The 18500-nt window shown below is 35.6% G+C and overlaps 1 protein-coding gene across 1 annotated transcript in view; it reads left to right on the top strand.

Annotated features, from left to right (window-relative positions):
• Positions 1 to 3181: 3181 nt before the first annotated feature.
• LOC135472477 (RNA polymerase II elongation factor ELL-like) overlaps positions 3182 to 18500 on the top strand; it is a 32382-nt gene continuing 17063 nt past the window's right edge. The window contains exons 1-2 of the mRNA XM_064751996.1: positions 3182 to 3313; positions 15399 to 15446. Coding sequence (XP_064608066.1) covers positions 3182 to 3313; positions 15399 to 15446 — 180 coding nt within the window. The remainder of the gene's footprint in view (positions 3314 to 15398; positions 15447 to 18500) is intronic.

The following is an 18500-nucleotide window of genomic DNA, read 5'->3' as shown; positions in this document are numbered from 1 at the left end:
CATAAAACAAGCCTTTAATTGTCTCCCTATACGGGGCACCCTAGCTTTACAAAACATTTTTGGAACTTTCTGAAACTATAGGACTGTCTGATCAATCATTCAAAGTATAAGGTATAGCATTTATAGCAGTTACACATCATTAGTTTTTCTTGCAATGGTATAAACCATGATAAATATTTTATTACATAGCAGAGGACACCATGAGGCTTCATGGGCAATGCGTTTAAAGAACGACAACCCTGTTAACAGATAAACGTAAAAAGACGCCAGGGTTACACCCCTTTAGCAGTAGTCCTGTCAAACTGAGAACGACTTTCTGCTGGAAATATAATAGGCAAATCAACACATTAAATTACATGTTTACACATCTAGCTAGAATAACTTATTCATCTGTAATAACTTAGCAGCAACGTATAAAGCTTACGGTAAACTTGAAAGATGGTGCTCACACCTATATTTACTGCAAGGTGAAGATTTCAAGAAGAGACGGTTGTCTTGAAAAAAAAAAGGCCAATTAGTGTTGATTGGTATTTAGTGCTAGCTATATATCATAGATATGTATTCGCCTGAATCCTATGGCATTACACTTCTTGTGCATATTCAAAAAAAGCTCTTAAACGAAGTCGAATTACTGACATGTGTATATGGACCAGTTACAGATATAAGCTATATACGATGGGTGCATCATCCCATTCACGTGCATCTCTGGCAGGTCGTCTTTCCGTTTTGTATGTGCGATTCTGTTGACCATATAGCCTACATACCTAGGTCTATGTATACATTCTTGAATCTGGATCAGCTTTTATCTTTTCTTTTTAATTATCTACGTGTGAAGTCGTACTCATGTTCTTTTAAACTTGAATATCAAGGCTCTTTATATAACCTTGTCCGTTTTTTTCGAGGGCGATGGTTTAGGTACTTCGGGCACTATACAGTCATGCATAACTTTACCTATACCCGTGGTTGTATAAGTGAAAAATTATTCATACGTGTTGCAAAAACATTAAAATCAGATTACACCTTATAGGCCCGCATGCAGAGATAATAATTTCTGAAGACAATCTCTAAAGCCACAAAGGCTGAATTGTTAGCATTTCCAATGTGTTCAACTGACGCAGCGTGTTACATGTTGCAAGATGTGAGTGCCAACATTTTAAAATGTTACACCGCGTTGTGATCTTCAGCAAAATTAAGTTGTTCAACATAATTTTAGATCACAAGATTTTTAACATTTATTGCAAATTACCCAGATGCGTTAATGTGACATTGGACAGTCTCAGATTATAAAATGTTTAAGCTTGCTGTAAAGGACATCATACATTGCTAACGCTTAGAAAATTGTGTCGGTTCAGAAAATTATTTCCATCCTTCACCATTACCAAAATGTTGTATTTAACATTGTTAAAGCTGTATATATCATATCAGATTTAAAAGAGCAAAAGAACTTGCACGTAAGAGACCATTCAGTTTTCTCGTTTGGAGGATCTGTTTATGTACTCACATGGACAGACGATATTTATTTATTTATTTATTTATTCATATATGATGCCAAAAATACTTCTTCCTTTTTTGTTAAAAATATTAAAATAAACATAATACTGGGAAAAAAAATTGCCACAGTTATCTATAAATGTTGCATACGAATTAAGCTCATTGAAGTAAATAGTTTTTAGTAGTAAACCCCAAACATTATTATAACTTAAGTTTGCACTGAGATATATCGGAATAAACACCTGATTTGAGAAGCTTTCCCAAGTCGTACTAAATAGGCAGAATGCAGGATCAATGAAACAAACACGTGGTGCGAAGATGGCGACTGTCGTGGCTTATTTGCAAACGCTGCGTGGACGTAATAAATTAGCCCTGCATATACGAACTGTTGGCCTATACGTACGACACTTGTCAAAAATGCTTTCACTACAAAAAGGCCGTCTTGAATGCATTTGCCTATATATGTGTATAGTCATGCACTGTTATTCACAATTAATCTGTGTAGAGCTATACTCTGTCCGAGGTCGCGACATTTAAGCCTGTAACCTCTCAGTCACCTAAATAGACCAGACTAGCTTATACCGATCATAGTGGTGGTTAAGCTGTTTTCCGAACTAAGCAGACCGTATCGTGGAGAGAGGATAACAAAGCTAGTTGTCCAGAAAGTCACGCTTCATTGGCAATCGCTTGTTTTATAAATATAATTTCATGAGGAATAATTATAAGTCTACCATACATGTATCCCTCATATGTTGGGTTCAGTTAGACACCGTGGACGTGGAGCCCATACACATAATTAAATGACAACAGAGATAATTAATCTACTATTCATATGCTATGTGTGTAACCCGCATAGCATTTCTTTACTTATTTTTCGTCTCATTTTAACATCATATATAATCAGGCCAAAATATAAAGTACATGTATATATGTAAGGGCCTCTATATGAGCCCTTTTCTATTATTAGCATTATTGCTTTTTTCCTCAAAATTTTGTACGCTTACAATGATCTATATCACGTGATGCATAAGGATATGGATGTTACAAAACCAACATTATTACACGGGCTTTAACAAAGGTTTTAATTAATGTACTATATTCAAACTTTCTCCGACTGTGAAATTCAGGCCAATGTATATAGGTGGCTATATATGTATATTTGGTGCCTGTTAAACTCCGTAGTAATGAACTTGATTCACTTTTAAGTGTTTCGCCCATACCTTCCTGGAAAACCTCTTGGTTTAGGGACACAGCCAAACCGGAATGATCTGGATTCGAACTCGCGACCTAGTTCTTATACCAGTCACACCGACTGAGTCAAAGAAAGGGTCCGAACTGGATGATAAGCTTGACTGTAAAAAGTGAGCGTCATAACATAGAAAATATACATAGATATATACACGTACATGCAAAATATATGTTAGTCCCCTATATACATGTATGCCTTCAGTTGTGTTTATTACTTAGGACTTTTCACTTTCAGACAGTCAGTGATTTTCTTTATTATGCGTTTGCCGCTTTCGGTAACCGCCGATCCGGTCCGGCGCACTCACGACCTGTCAAACCCCATTCCCGATAACCATAGACACCGATATACATAGGATCATAACGCTGTCATTGGCTCAGCTCAACATGCACAGGAAGTTCACCTTGGCCTAAGGTTGAACGGCGACCGTTCGCCAGACCCAACATGGCGGCTCTGGTAGAAGGCCAGAATTATGGGCTCTCTTCACGAAACGCCGCTTCTGGCTCGAAAAGTGTCATCCAGTTAAAGCTAACAGATTCTTCGTTAAAAGCTTTTGAAGAATTTGGTAAAATTAAGGTAAGCTACTCATATTTGTTGAAAAGTCAGCGTTAATTCGAGCTTGAAAACAGGTCAGAAGTCGGGCAAAAAATGCAAGCTTCGCAGTTTGAACGTAACAAGTGTGTACATTTCTGGCCCTTTAAGATGACTTTTCGGGGGTTTGTACTATCCTAAAAATCCTTTCCAGAACAAACTGGCTATAGTGACATCGGACTTGGACGTTGAGCGTTAGTTATGTGTTATTTTTTTTCTCAAACATTGATATTTCCACTTCAAATGCCCACCATATGTTTTCCCTCGATGGCAGGTATAGCCAAGCACAAGACTTAAAACACGTCAACTCAATCCGAACAACGTAGTTTAGCTAAAGTCTTTTCTAACATCAATGAAAACCTTGCTATTAATTCTTCGCTGTGAATATATTTCCATCTGTGAAGGATATGCTGTTTTTGGTACTATATTCCTTTTAAGAATATGTTTTAATTTTGTTGTGATTTTTGGAAGGGTGGATACATCATTTAGGGATCACATTAAACATGAGTCTTGTGCGATGTGAAGCATCAGTAGTGATCATATTATACATATCTTCCACCAGTTTATAATGTATATAAATTAGGCCTACAGCTCGATATAAACTCACTGTTCACATCCTAAGATACCAAACATCTGTACACTTTACTTGTCTGGTGGTATGACACGTCTTCTTCCAGGACTGTAGAATTTCTACATTTTTGATTCACAATTCGTATGACAAATTGTTAACATTTGTTGTCTTCTAAGTGAATTGGGCCTTTGATGATCGATATTTGTTCGTTGATATTATTGTTGGTTGAGTTTGGGTGTCCATATGTTGTGACATTCTAATCACAAGCTTGTTTTTCACTTCATTTATGACTGAGTGAAAGTAGTCAGATAATTAATAAGGTGTTTACAGAGTATTGAAATAGTTTGGCCTGAGACACAACTTAAGCAGATGGACTGGGTGTGATACCGGGTGACAAAAATTAAAATGAAGCTGTTTTCTTACTTTGAGGTGACCTGGCATTGTTTTCAGTTCACTTTACTTGATTTAAATGGTTTTGCAAGTGGTGATAAATGCAAGGGTTTTTTTTTAACTGTGGCGGACATGTTTTGTGTACAGATTAAATAGAACAAGTTCTTTAACCCAGTTATGTTAAGATGCCGGTACATGATTAATGATCTAAGCATTAGGGTTATAATACACATGCTATGTGATTGTCATCACGATCTGGTGTAGAGCTGGTATTCTGTAATACATTAATATTATGGCAGAAAATTCTTCAGCAAGCTATTCAACATTGTTTGAGGTTATAAGCCTAAAATTAGTCATAGTTCAGACTATGTACATTAAAGGTGAGATTGTTATTATTAACACTCTGAAAGCCAGGACTTTCAATATACTTTTGAACCACCAGCCTTAGATCATTACAGCTAATTTCATGGAAATAATTTGTACATCATGTGTGTATTAGATTTTATGGGTATGTACGTGCACATGTATGTGAAGATAATTATTAATATTAGTGGTAAGTGTCCAGCTGATGTCAGAAGTGACTAGTACTTATTTTTCTCTCAAGGAGCAGTCCCGATACTATAAATACAGGTTGGCCAGCAGCCAAAAGTAGGGCAGCCAACTAGGTATGTTGTATTATCAAGTCTGTAAATGGAGCTTTACTTAGCCCATGCATATACATGTACATTATCCACAGTGTCTAGTCTGAGTGTTTTGTGAAGAGACAGCATTCTGGCCTTGATCATTGGGACAAACAGTACAACTGCAGCTGCTTCATGCTGTTTTAAGCTGGTCAGTTTGTATAATACAGGACCCTGTGGTGTGTTGAGAGCACTGGTCATGGCTGATTGGCACAGAGCTACTGTGAAGGGCTGCCACATTTTATGTGGATGGCTGTTTAACTGTACTGCAGATGGCCTTTATTTACATGTATTACATGTGTATTTGAAATGTAAACTGCATGTAAGTGACACAAGTGGCTGACTCCTGTCTTAAGAGAAACTGTGGTAGTAATAAAACCATGGCTGTAGGCTCCCAGTCAGTATGTGTTACGTAACATAGTTTGGTGAGGATTGTTGTAGACTGCAGTTTTTGCTGTGAGGCTTTACTCAGGGGATTAGGCCAAGGCATCTGCAGTTCGGCCTTTCTCATGACCTGCTCCTAGCCAACACATGGACTTGATCACTGTATCCATAATCCTGACATTGCCACTTGTTGCAAAAATTCAGCAGCAGGGTGCAATAGATTTTCAGGTTTCTCTTTGCTCTTTTTTTTTTTCCCCTTCTCCTCGCTTGCCTAACCTGTGAGATTGTCTGTGGTGAGGTTGAGAGAACCTGTACGAATCATGAGAGAAATGTCAGATTGGAATGTTCTTGTTCTTTGCCAAGTTATTCATGGGCGAAACACAGCAACATTTGTCATCTCCCTACATGTAATTCATCTGGGCTCTTGAACCTGCCAGATGAGAATTCTTTAGATTTCATAGATCTTTTCCAGAGATTCAACAGGAGTTGTAAATAACAGTTACACCTTTTCAGGTTTGCTTCCATCTTGCCATGTATCTTTCTGTGGAATTTTGAAAATTTTCTCTTAACTCTTATGTTGCATATTTACATTCATGTGCTGGATCACTTGTATGTATATTACAGTATCTGTGATTTTTTTTCATGGATTATATGTCATCATATGTCTTTATACATGAGTATTCGCAAACTTAAGTGTTTAACAGAAATTGGGATTGATACGTTTCTTCTACTTCTTGGGGGATCCTTTCACTGTTGAAACAAAGAAAAAAAAACAATGAAAAGCTGACCTTGGTCAGTAGTCTGAGTTCTGTAGTTTTTTGTGTGTTTTATTTTTTTCATGCTGCTCGCCATAATACTATGGCGGAAATACTATCAGTGTTGCATTAAGTGGTAAGCAGTTTTTATACAGCTGTTTTGTGATGCATTTATTGAAGATTTTCTTCCTGTCCAAAGATTTTAGAATGTGGCAAATGTACAGTGAAACTTAGATTCCAAACATTACACATCACATTCAAGTTTTGTGCAAGTTTTGTCACATGAGGAGCCACATGCACATGTATGACAGTACCGTTGTACCTGAAGCAGAATTACTGAGCAACGATGAAGTATTTTGGCAACATGAGCTGATGATATGCCAACGACATTAATGAGCTATACATGCACAGTATTCATGTAGCTAGAATAAGGATTGTCTCTGGTAAATTAATTAGAAGAATTAGCTGGCTGTGTGTTAACTGGACAATTATTTTATTCCATCTAAGTCGGAACTATTAAATCATACATCGACGTGTAGCCGTGGGTTCATTTGTGCTAGTTAATCACATGTAGTGTATGTGTGTGTGTGCACATCTACATGTAATTGTATTCATGGCAGAGCTGAACTCCCTAAATAGTTGCCGGTCATTACCATCTAGAAGGAAATAACGGAGGAGGCTGAAAACTCACATACCCATTGTTAGCAGATGCTTCAATGCTAAACACATGTAAATTAGTCTTTACCCTCTGATGCACCCCTTTGTCCATGAATTATTTAATGTTACTTAGTTTTCCCTCAGGCTTGTCAATCAGAGGATAGGGTTACAAGCTACTGTTGAACACTGAATCTGGGTATGGAACTACCAGTTTACCCCTAGCGCCACTCATTTGCATTTATCACTCCCCTTTCCCGCTTTTATTGTATCAACACTTGATATTGTACAAAACTTACGTTTAAATTTATAGATGCATGTTTGATTTATTTTCCAACATGTACATGTAAGAATTCATTGGAAGTCTTGATTGAGACTGCAATAATCATCCTTAGGAAATAAAAACCTGTGGGCTGTGTAGAGAAATTTTGACTCCGGTCAGCCAGGTATGTTCATCATCTACATAGTCATGACAGTTACATATACATGGATGCTCAAATACAACTGCCTAAAGTTAAAAAAAAGTAACCTGTTACAACCTTCTTTGTCTTGTACACTCAAATTTGATTAGGTTTATTGAAAATTGCTGCATTTCATTTCAGTTTACTTTAGAGTTTTGTAGTGGGGAACATTTTGAATGATTCTGATTAATTGATTGATCCACAATATACATGTACATGTAGGACCAAATGACGTTTTTTTTCTGACATTCTATTAATGTCTCATTAGAAAAGCATAAAATGTTATCATCAAAAGTGTCATATTAAGGCCTTTATGTCCTTGTGAAAGTGCATATTTGACCCCAGAATAGTTTCAGTTGCATTACCGTATTAAGTATGTACGTGTAATGCATTTAGAATCACTGGTGGCCATTGCTGTGAGAATAAAAAAACAAAGGGGATATGAATGGTTTTTAAAAGTTTTATCTAGAAAAGGATGCAGATGGCAGTAAGCGACAGTAGGGGAAGCTTATGGTGTAAGGTACTGTATTAGGATTTCTGTGTCAGTCTTCTGAGCTAAGGGTGTCATAATATCACAGGAAGATATTGCAAGGGATGTATTTGTGTCTACACAAGTAGATGTCTACAGTAACACACACAAATAATTTGACATCAGTGAGTTACAGGTATTTATTTTTAAGCTGTGAACTTTGAAGTTAACATCAGTTTAATAGGAACATGACTACACCAGATTGACCTGTTCACAGAAGGTTATTTTAGCCGATGCTCAGTAATACTAAAGCTGTACCTCTAATACGTACATTTAGATGTAGAGTATAGGTACATGCAGGGCCTTCGAGGCCGAGAGGGAGCACGCCAGCACAGAGCAATTACCCAGGAGCCTCTCACAAATGCAGTCGCTGTGAGTTCAAGTCCAGCTCTTGCTGGCTTGCCCTGTCAGCAACCTGCAGATGGTCGTGGGTTTCCCCTGGGCTCTTCCCATCATAATGCTGGTCACCATGGTATAAGTGAAATACTCTTGAGTACGGTATAAAACACCAATCAAATAAATAGATTAATAAATATAGGTACATGCACATTTATTATGCAACAGTTACAAAATCTAAATGTATATTATGTATGTAGAGTCAGTGTACATTGTGTAACAAATGCTATGCATATACAATACGTTGAACCCTATGAATTCCAGAACCTTTTCGCATATGAAAGAGCAACTTTGAGTGTGAGTTATGCTCTTTTTCAATTTGATGCTGGAGACAGAACAACATGGGCTGGGTTGGCCAGTTTCACCGCTTCTCAAAACATATAATTTAAGCATTCTACAGAGAATAATGCTTTCTGAATGTGCTTGAATAATCACCTTGCAAAGATTCGAAAAGGTTGAAGAATTACAGTACATCTTCAAAGTTTTTGTACATGAAAAGTATGGAGAGCTTTTTCTGGCCTAACAAAGGAAGGCACAGATGAAGTGTGTGCCAACGGTTGTTTAGATGCCAGGAGTTCAGACTGGCTTAGCACCAAGGCTGTTAAAATACCTGTACCTTATTAGACATGCACATGCTGTCGGTATGTTTCTGTTCAGATCATTATCAAAACTGTGAAGGTTTTCACTATATGGAGTATAGATTCAAAAATACATGTACATGCAGACCTGTGCTTTGTTTAGATAAAATAGACTACAGGTGTAAACACGTGTCTGCTAAGATATGCAGCTACATATGATTAATGGAGTTAACCTTGTTGACAGTCTGCTGACAGCTGTTAATTATTATTGATCAGGTGAGACTGTTACCTGGCCGCTCACACAGAATTAGGCCTGAAAATACCCCTCCCCCCAATCCTGATGGGCTCCCCCAATCCCTCTCGCTACATAATAACCTCGATCACTGACATTGGACTTAATACACTTATCTGCTGGGACAGAATTAATTGCTTGATGATAATGGGGAAGAATGCAGAATCACGCCCTTCATCTTCTCCAAAACTGATAAGCCACTTTGTTGCCGTTCGTGAACTTGTAGTCGTAGTATCTCTGATATGAATTTATTACATGTGGACTGCAGATTTTCTGAAAGATTTGAAATTTTACATAATGTAGTAATGTATTATGCATAACATACAACACATCAGATTGTTCAGTGATCTGAGTTGTTACTGCATTGCAGTGGGGCAATTCTACAAGAAATCAACAAAACCAAACAAAAAATTATAATGCTGTTTTTTCATCAGAAATTTGTTGAATTTTCAGGAAGCAAAACTCTAAATGCCACTGAAAAATGCTTTCAGTTAGTATCATTGAGATAAAACATCACTGCAGATAGTGTGTAATACTTTAAATGTAGTGATGTAAATGTGCAAGTACTCGGACATGTTTAGTATGTAGATGTTGGGACATGCTCTGAAATGTTGTGGCAGGGTAGATGTAGCTATTGACATTATTTACATGTGCTGTATTTAAGAAAAAAATTTGTGTGTGCTAGAGACAAATACAAGTTATACATGTACACACAATTTTTTTTTGTGCTGAAACTTATATTGGAGCCTAACGTGTGGTCGCAGTGAGTGCAAATCCAGCTCTTGATGGCTGTCTCTCTGGTCGCACATGGGAAAGTCTGACAGCAACCTCGTTATTCTTTAGGTGAAATATTCTTGAATATGGCTTAAAGCATAAATGAAATAAGAAACTTATATTTGTGCGTAGGATATCATCATACCTTCCAAATAAACCTCAAAACACCTTTTTTTTTTTTTTTAGATAAATAAACCTCTTAGAATTAAGCAAAATGAATAACATAGCCACGGACAAGATGTAGGGTCCATTGCATGAGAAGTTTTGATTGAGGGACATACATGTACGAGTGTTATTAGAATGTTAGTCCAGTGGCTTACCTATGTAACAGTCATGCTGTGCAACAAATGGGATTTATAACACTTAGATTAACCAGTACAGATAATAAGTTAATACAGGTAAAGTTAATTTAAGTGCTGGTAATTTTGATTAATCCTACAGTTGGATTTGTTATTATGTTAAGACATCCCCCCTCCCATTGCCCTCCTCCTCAGTTCACAATTAAGCCATTTACCTTCTACTGTAGATGTTTTAATCCTACTACCAGTTGCCTTGATCTTGTGATTGGGAATACATGCGCACATGTGCTGTGTGTCGAAGCCCCAATTCACCTCTCAATGTGTCATTTTAAAACTTGCTGCATCATTCTATTTCTTAGTTACTTTGTGCATTGATTGACAAACAACAGGTAAGGTGTTGGCTCTTTGAAGTTTACCAACACATATATACCTACATATAACAATACAGAATGTCTTTTTTTTCTACTTTGTTTTGGGTTTATAGTGAAATGTACATGTACAACAGAAATATATTTAAGGAGACAATCCAAAAATTTAGACCTGGTTTGTTTAACTTTTATGAATGTAAAGCTGTTTAAACTGAAATATTAAGCTGTAATCCATGTATTGTAATTCATCAATCTTTTCATGTTAGCAAGGTGTTTATTCAAGCATATTCTCAAGGTATTATTCTGTTGTAGACAGATAAAATTATACTTTTTGTGAGGCCCTAAAATTGCCCAGTCCAATCTACATGTATGTACTTTTGTTTCGAAATCCAAATGAAAAACGTGTATTAACATGCACAATGCTTGAGGAATTTGGGAGCATGTAGGTTGGTATGGTGTAATCTGTAATAGATATGCAGCCAGATTTCAGTCTGACCACTCACTCAGTGCTTTATTAAACCTAAAGTGTAGAAGGTGTATGTAGCAAATTGATTATGTCACAGTGGTATCAAAATATACAGATAGAATACTATGATATTCTGTAACAGGGCCAAAAAAAAATGTAAAAAAAATTCCAAGCTCATGTTTACTATTGTCATACTATTACTTTGTAATCTGTAGTTAAATAGGTCAGTTTTAGAATCTTTTTGTTTGTAAATACTTGAAGTTTAGTGAGTATCCGGATTTCTTATTTAATTTGAATTTTAAGTTTCAGTTTGTTGTGATCTTGATGTAGGTTTATGAAACTAGGGAGTTTCGATTTCTGTATGAATGTCACGTTTTAGATGCAAGTCATACACGTGCATAAGTATTGTGAAAAAAATCCAAGGAGACAAACAGGTATGTTTCTGTGAAAAAGCAAGTAGGATGGAATGAAGAAAAAGAGTAAAACATGTGAGTAAGCCAGCTCACAGAAAAACAGCTATAAATTTATCTTACTATCAAACCTGAATCTTAATTTCTAAAACTTTTACATTTATTTTTAAACTTTTATTTAAAATGGATACAGAAATATATATACATGATTGTTGTATGTTTTTAATGGATGTGTTTACAATGTAATATCAACCTCTTTTATAAAAGAGAAAAGGCTCCTGTTTTACAAAGGGGGAAACATTTATTCATATCCTGCAGCGTGTCTTCTTGAAAGTTGCAGTAAATGGCTGTCATTTGTATTCTCTGCATTATTATTATTTTTTTTTTTTATAGAGGCTGGAAAAATGTCTTAATTCTAACATGCATCTACACTAACAGAGCACTCAGCAACAATAGATAACCCAAATTAATTAATGATATTGTATATCAGGGCTTTGTCAATTTCTGAAAATTTGGAGCACCTGTTATTCATATTTAGAAATATTTAGAAATGCCATGAGAAAAAGTTAATTGCATTTTGATGGTAATTTTTTAATTTTTATGAAGAATTTACAAAATGTATTTTGATTGAGTATATTAATGTGACAAAAGTTCCTGATTTTAGTTGAGTAATTTTTTAGAAAATCTAAGGAGGAATATATGATATACATGTACGATAGCCCAGTAGATGTAGATACAGCATAATTAATAATTTCCCAGTTGTCAATATTTTAAACCTTTCCTCACGTTGGCTCGACAAGGTTCATGCGTCATCATATTTATGGAGAATTCATCTCAGTAGCGTGGTTTAAATACATATAGTACTTAATAGTCTTTGAATCCCTGAAGTTTATCACCACAACCAATGTACTATGGTGGTACTTGTAAATATGTCCCATTTCTGTTATTTTGTCTGTGTTTCATACAACACTTGCAAGCTCATAAGAATTTGTTTGACATTGAGGATCTGAAAGACTGTACGTTTCAAGATGTATTAATACATGTACATGTTGTCATTAAGAAGATTATTCACTTTTCCTAATAAATGAGTCTTCTGTAGCTGGCTTAGATCGTAATTCCTACACTGATTTATATAATAAAGAGTGCTTGAATACCACTGGTTTTTACATATCATACCGATACATAAAACTGTGTATGTCAGTTTGACCTGATGAGTGGACTAGCCAAAACTGGTCATCTCCTGTTGACACACCTAAAATATACGTAGGTAGGTATATATATCTTATATATCAGCTTTGATTGTTAAGACCTGGCTGATTGGGTTGTCTGTTAGGTGTACATGTACATTGTATATATTTAACCAGGCTAATGCATCTAGCTGCAGGTACATGTACATGTATAGACAATTAGTTACCAACTGCCTTTTATTTAGTCTAGATCAGATAATTGTACATTTGTGATCGATGACTCAAATATATGTACTATTCAAACTGTTACAGGTACAGGTACAAGTACATGTTTGTTGTGCCTAATAAATGACAGTTACATTTATTTGTGCCTCTGTATATTGATCTGTGGGATTTCTAAGTTAGATGTTTTATGGACTTATTTTGTTTGTAGAGAGAAACTGTCATACATGTACTGATCATGTACAGTGTGTCTAATATATCAAGAGAAATTATATATGAATACTGCACTGATTTTCCATGTCAGAAATAGAAGTGATTTGTGGTTCTTGCCTTACAGTTGCTTAAATGGTACGGCCAAGATATTGGTTTAATCCCAGTGCTCAATTGTGCGGCCTTACATGAAGTTCATTGGAACTGTTGGTCTCCGATAGTTTTCTCAACATTTGAAAATGGCTGCCATTGGTTAAGTGATTACTTCAAAATACATGTATGATGTTAGACAACTATCAAATAAGTAATAACACGTAAAGTTGACTGAAATGATCATAAATTTCCTACAATACTAACTTGCTCATTTTTCCTGATTCTAAGAGTTCTATTGATTCTAGAAAGGTGTTTTAAGGTTTTCTTGGAACATGTGGTGATATCCTACTGGAAAATTGTAAGTTTCAGCACCACAAATAATGTTTTGTCACATTTATTTGCCTCTAAAAATGCACAGATGCGAGCAAAATTTAGGTCATTTTTTAGACCCCTTTTCCTTTTTTTTTGCACATGTTTACTTTTGATATAATGTTTGTTAGTTCCTTTCTTTCCTTTAATATAACGACCAACTACTGAACATGCTCCACTATGGTTTATAACTGTTTTATTATACAGTTTTATTTTACAATGTATATCTCTGATCAGGACAATATACTTGTAAAAGTATATGTATGTATCAACAATAAAATGTTCAGATATGAACCTCAAATGAAATTTGTAAATTTGAAATATATCGGTATATCATATATACTTTCATGCTCACCAAATTACTGGTCACTAAAGCAGAATTAAACTCAATACCGGGTTATAGATACGGTGTTTAACATATAAATATACTCAATTTGGACCAGAAAAAAACTCAGTTTTGAGTTTCTGGCATCTATGAATCCTTGAATGTGTGTCTTAAATTAAGAATCTTGTGAATGTCATCTGTTTGAAGTCATCATTAGTGTGAGCTCTTTAAAACTTGTGAATTAGCAAACATTTTACTCCTGCATGGATTTACATATCCTTTTTATCACATGCAGCTTTCATGTACAGTGGTGAACAGTTCATTGAACTATTGTATGAACTTACAGTGTAACATGTACCTGCGGAGGCATTTCTGTTTTGTCTGTTTGTGTAATTGTTATGAATATACATGTAAATGTAATGGTATGGTTAGAATCTGTCTGTAATCTTGCAGTCTAGACAGTGGCTGAGAGTGGAGGCATGTGCTGGAACATGCAAATGAGAAGAGCTTCAAACTCTAGCTGTCTTTGTTCTTGACTTCATTTGAAGTTTTGGTATTTCTGGATGTAGTTTAGTATATGTGGCTTGACAAATAAGATATTAATGACATACAAAAACATGTTTTTGTACCTTTGTACCGTACATGGACCTGTCCTGCCTCTTTTGGCCTTTTTGCTATTGCCAACTCGTCATGCTTGTATGATTCAGGCAGATAGCATTCTTGGTTATCTAGAAGCTAGGGGAGGCTTCTAGCTTATAAAAATTGTCTTTTTTTTGTTTTTATTTTTTAAATCAGAAGTGCTTGAGGTGGTAGTCCTATTTTTACCTAATTTTTGTTCTGTTTAACAAAGATAAGTGATACTTGTAATGATCATGTGTGTCATGTTCTCAAAATGTCAAAACAAAATATAATTGCTGATTTGACAGGAGCACCCTGAAACGTTAAGGATTGAGTACATGTGTTCTGTATATTTTTTCAAACTGTTTTATGGAACAAATATATATATATACTCTTTGTTTTCTTTATTTTGTTCACATCAGAAAAATTATGCAGAACTTTCAGTTTACAGCACACTGGTTTTTATTTCTAGTCAGACAGTAAATCTATCTCATGTACCCATACAAGTACACCATTTACACATGAATATGTTAATTAATTAGTGGCCTCTGTAGCACATTGACCCAGCTGCCTCTCACAAATGCGATCTTTAAAAACTTCTAAAAATGTAACACTCTGGGTTCAAGCCTGAATACATCAAATTATTTTTATTTTGTCATTGGTGAAAAATGCAGCAATGTCACTTTATAAAGAAAGCTGTAAAATCACTTTATAAAGAAAGCTGTAATATCACTTTATGAAGAAAGTATGTTATCAGGTTATGAGGAAACTGTAATATCACTTCATAAAGAAAACTGTAATATCACTGTATAAAGAAGGCTGTAATATCGTTTTGTAAAGCGAGCTGTAATATCACTTTATAAAGAAAACTGTAACATCACTTTATGAAGAAAACTGCAATATCACTGTGTAAAGAAAGCTGTAATATTACTGTATAAAGAAAGCTGTAATATCACTTTAACAAATTGATCAATTGTAATTGATATGGTTACATTTGTGTACTTTTCACAACAAATTTCTGTTCTTTTATTTTAAACAGGATGGAACCAGTCGAAGACCAACCATACAGTTCCAGGGAAGTCAAGGGGTATGTCATTTGTCTTGTTTTACAGTTATATTATGTGCACTTCAAAGATTCTTTAAATTACAACAAAGTACACGTTCATGACTACAAGTAGCTGTTTTAATAAGTCACATGCACACGTGGAGTTAGCCAGAGGAAATGAGATGTCCTGATTTCAAATTCCGGCTAAATCTATGCACACATGTACATGTACATAATTTCATTCGGTGGCCTAATAAATGGTTAGGGCATCTGCCATCAAATTTAGGTCAAGCCATGCCAAAGACTTTAAAAATGGTCCTTGCTGCTGCTTCGTTCGGCACTGAGGGGTTAGAGAAAGGAAACATGATTTCATGTAGTTGGCCCTGTGTGAGTATAATGTGACCTGGTGGGGTGTCAGCACTTTGGCGGCATGGACTGCCCCTGCCGCAAGAGGACACAGTATATGTTCACACACCTAATGTCGTCACATCACTGAAAAATTAAGTACGAGGTTAAACTCAAAGCATATGTACATATACATACATTGTGGTCGCTGTAATTTAATAGAGAATGCAGAATTGTTCAGTTTATTTACACCTATACACAACTTACCTTGAGGCTGTCAATGTTGGTTTTGAAGGAGATGAGAATAACTCATGCAGAACTACATGTAGTTGTTGTGGTACACTTCATGGGTATACCAGTAGTGCACATACATGTACATGTGCATTTACTTATTAGGGTGGCCCTTCATTTAATGTGTCCTACTTTGCTCTAAACTGATTAGAATGACACTCACTGGTGTACAGGATGTGGAGTATATCATATTGACACCCTGATTAATATCCTTAATGAGGAAATAAACTTCTGACTATACATGTATTTTATCTACATGTATATCTGTATAGAGAGAGAAAATTTCATTTTTTTACTTTTTTAAATTCCCCGTTGTTACTTTGACTAGAATTGCCTGGAAGGAACGATGTTTGTAACTCCAGAACCAGCACGTACATGCACATGGGACATTTCTATTCATTCATCGTTTTCCATGTACTAAAACTGCATAGAATGTACATACATGTACATGTATGTACATATAAATCTATAATCCACAAATCTACGTGTACATTGTACATGTATGTCTGCTGAGCCCAGTGGCTCCCACGTCCTAAGTTTTACCAATAATCCTTGAGATCATATCCAGCTCTTACTGGTCAGCTGCAGCCTTGTCGGGAAGTTTGACAGTTGCATGACAAGGACAGTTTTTGCGGTTTTCTACTGCTTAGATTTTTTTTTCTCACCAACAAACTAGACAACTGTCATCTAAATTTAAGTTCATGTACATACACTGAAAGCCTTAAGTTCAACATAAAACACAAATCAGCTAAAACTGAAGTAGATACAATTTTTACATGTACACAGATGTTTTACACACCGGTTTCATTTTATGTGATCGTTGAATAGATGGAGCTGAAATATCTACATGTGTATATGATTTAGGCATTCATGCTTAATGAGAGAAAAAATACATTTAGTTTGAGGAAATAACTCAGATTTTGATCAGGTAGCAATTCAAAAAATGTAAATGCCCAGGAAACGAGAGAATACAACTTATATATATATATATATATATATATATATATATATATATATCTATTGGTTTACATGATTTTGAAGTCTTTAATTTAGAGTCTGTTAGAAGATACATGTACATACCTCATAGAGAACGTAGACAGATGAGTGGTTTATTTGTTTGTATGGGTAATTTTATATATTCTTGTACAGGTACATGTATTTTTTAAAAAATGAATGTGGTGTATTGTACTATATTGGGATTGTAATGAAGTGCATCTAATAAAATTACACAGGTGATCCATCTTGAACAATTCTTATGATGCTACGTCGTCCTGTCTCAATTGACTTAAATGTTTGTATGAGACAACACAGTTGGTCCGAGAGTGGTTCATTGAAGGTGTGGTAGAAGGCACAGATTCACCAACAGGTTCAGGTCTACACATCTAAATCCAGTTATTTCTGGTGATGAGATTTCCCAAAAAAATTTATGAACACACGCACGCACTTGCACGTAAGATAATATGTAATGTGAAAAAATCTGTTGATACTTATTGTGACATTTCTCTGGTATACAGTTTTAGATTTGGACTTACATATACATGTGGCTGTACATATAGTTAATCAAATGATCGCCCGCACCTTCCATTTGCCATCTGGTGATATCACTGAGCTCTTACCTAGGGTACCTATCATTTGCAGCACAATATTAACTGTACCGATGATATTTCTAGCCTGTCTCACTTAAATCATGTCCTATTAATCGTACAGAATGTGATGAGTGTGTTGGTGCATAGTAACATCACTCCTATATATACAGAAATGTAACACTACATTTCCCCCCAAAATTTAGCATTTTTCCATGCTCGATTCTGATTAATTTGTCAACCTTAGTTTAGTTTCACTTGTCTTGAGTTATTTTTCTTTGTGAAGTTTGATTAATTTCTTATGAGAATAGCGTTTAAAGTGTTGACATCAAAGGTATCGTTTTTTTAGGCTTCTGTGTGCTTTTGAGAGTGCGTATTTATATAGCACACATATCATATTAACAACTGACAAGGAGCTCTCTTTGCCTGTGTATGGTTCAGGTATACTTCATGTACATCTATCTATACAGTGTTATAGGTCTGTAGCTGTAGGCAATTTGAACATAAGAAGGATGTCCTTACCTCTGATAGTGTTGTCTGCGTGTATGTATGTTATATGGTTACTTTGTTTTGTTTTACTGGTGATGAGACATGTATTATTTATAATGTCGGTCACTGCAGGGCGAAATATTTTCACAATGTCTTGTGTTGCTTGTGTTTTCACTACATCTCTAAATGCAGTTAAAAGAGTTTCAAGAATGAATGCATTTATTGGATACAGCTTGTTTTATCTTGCATTCAACTGGAGTTGACCCATGCCAGGTACCGTCCCCGATAGCACCGGTGGTAGAACATCCGCTTCAGGAGCGGTAGATCCAGGGTCAATCCTGGATCGAGACCTGTATCAGGGTCGGGCGGGGCGCCTTACCTGCCTTCG

Source organism: Liolophura sinensis, chromosome 8, assembly GCF_032854445.1.
Source record: "Liolophura sinensis isolate JHLJ2023 chromosome 8, CUHK_Ljap_v2, whole genome shotgun sequence".
In the NCBI taxonomy this organism is placed as follows: domain Eukaryota; kingdom Metazoa; phylum Mollusca; class Polyplacophora; order Chitonida; family Chitonidae; genus Liolophura; species Liolophura sinensis.
This window is presented reverse-complemented; position numbering and strand designations above follow the sequence as displayed.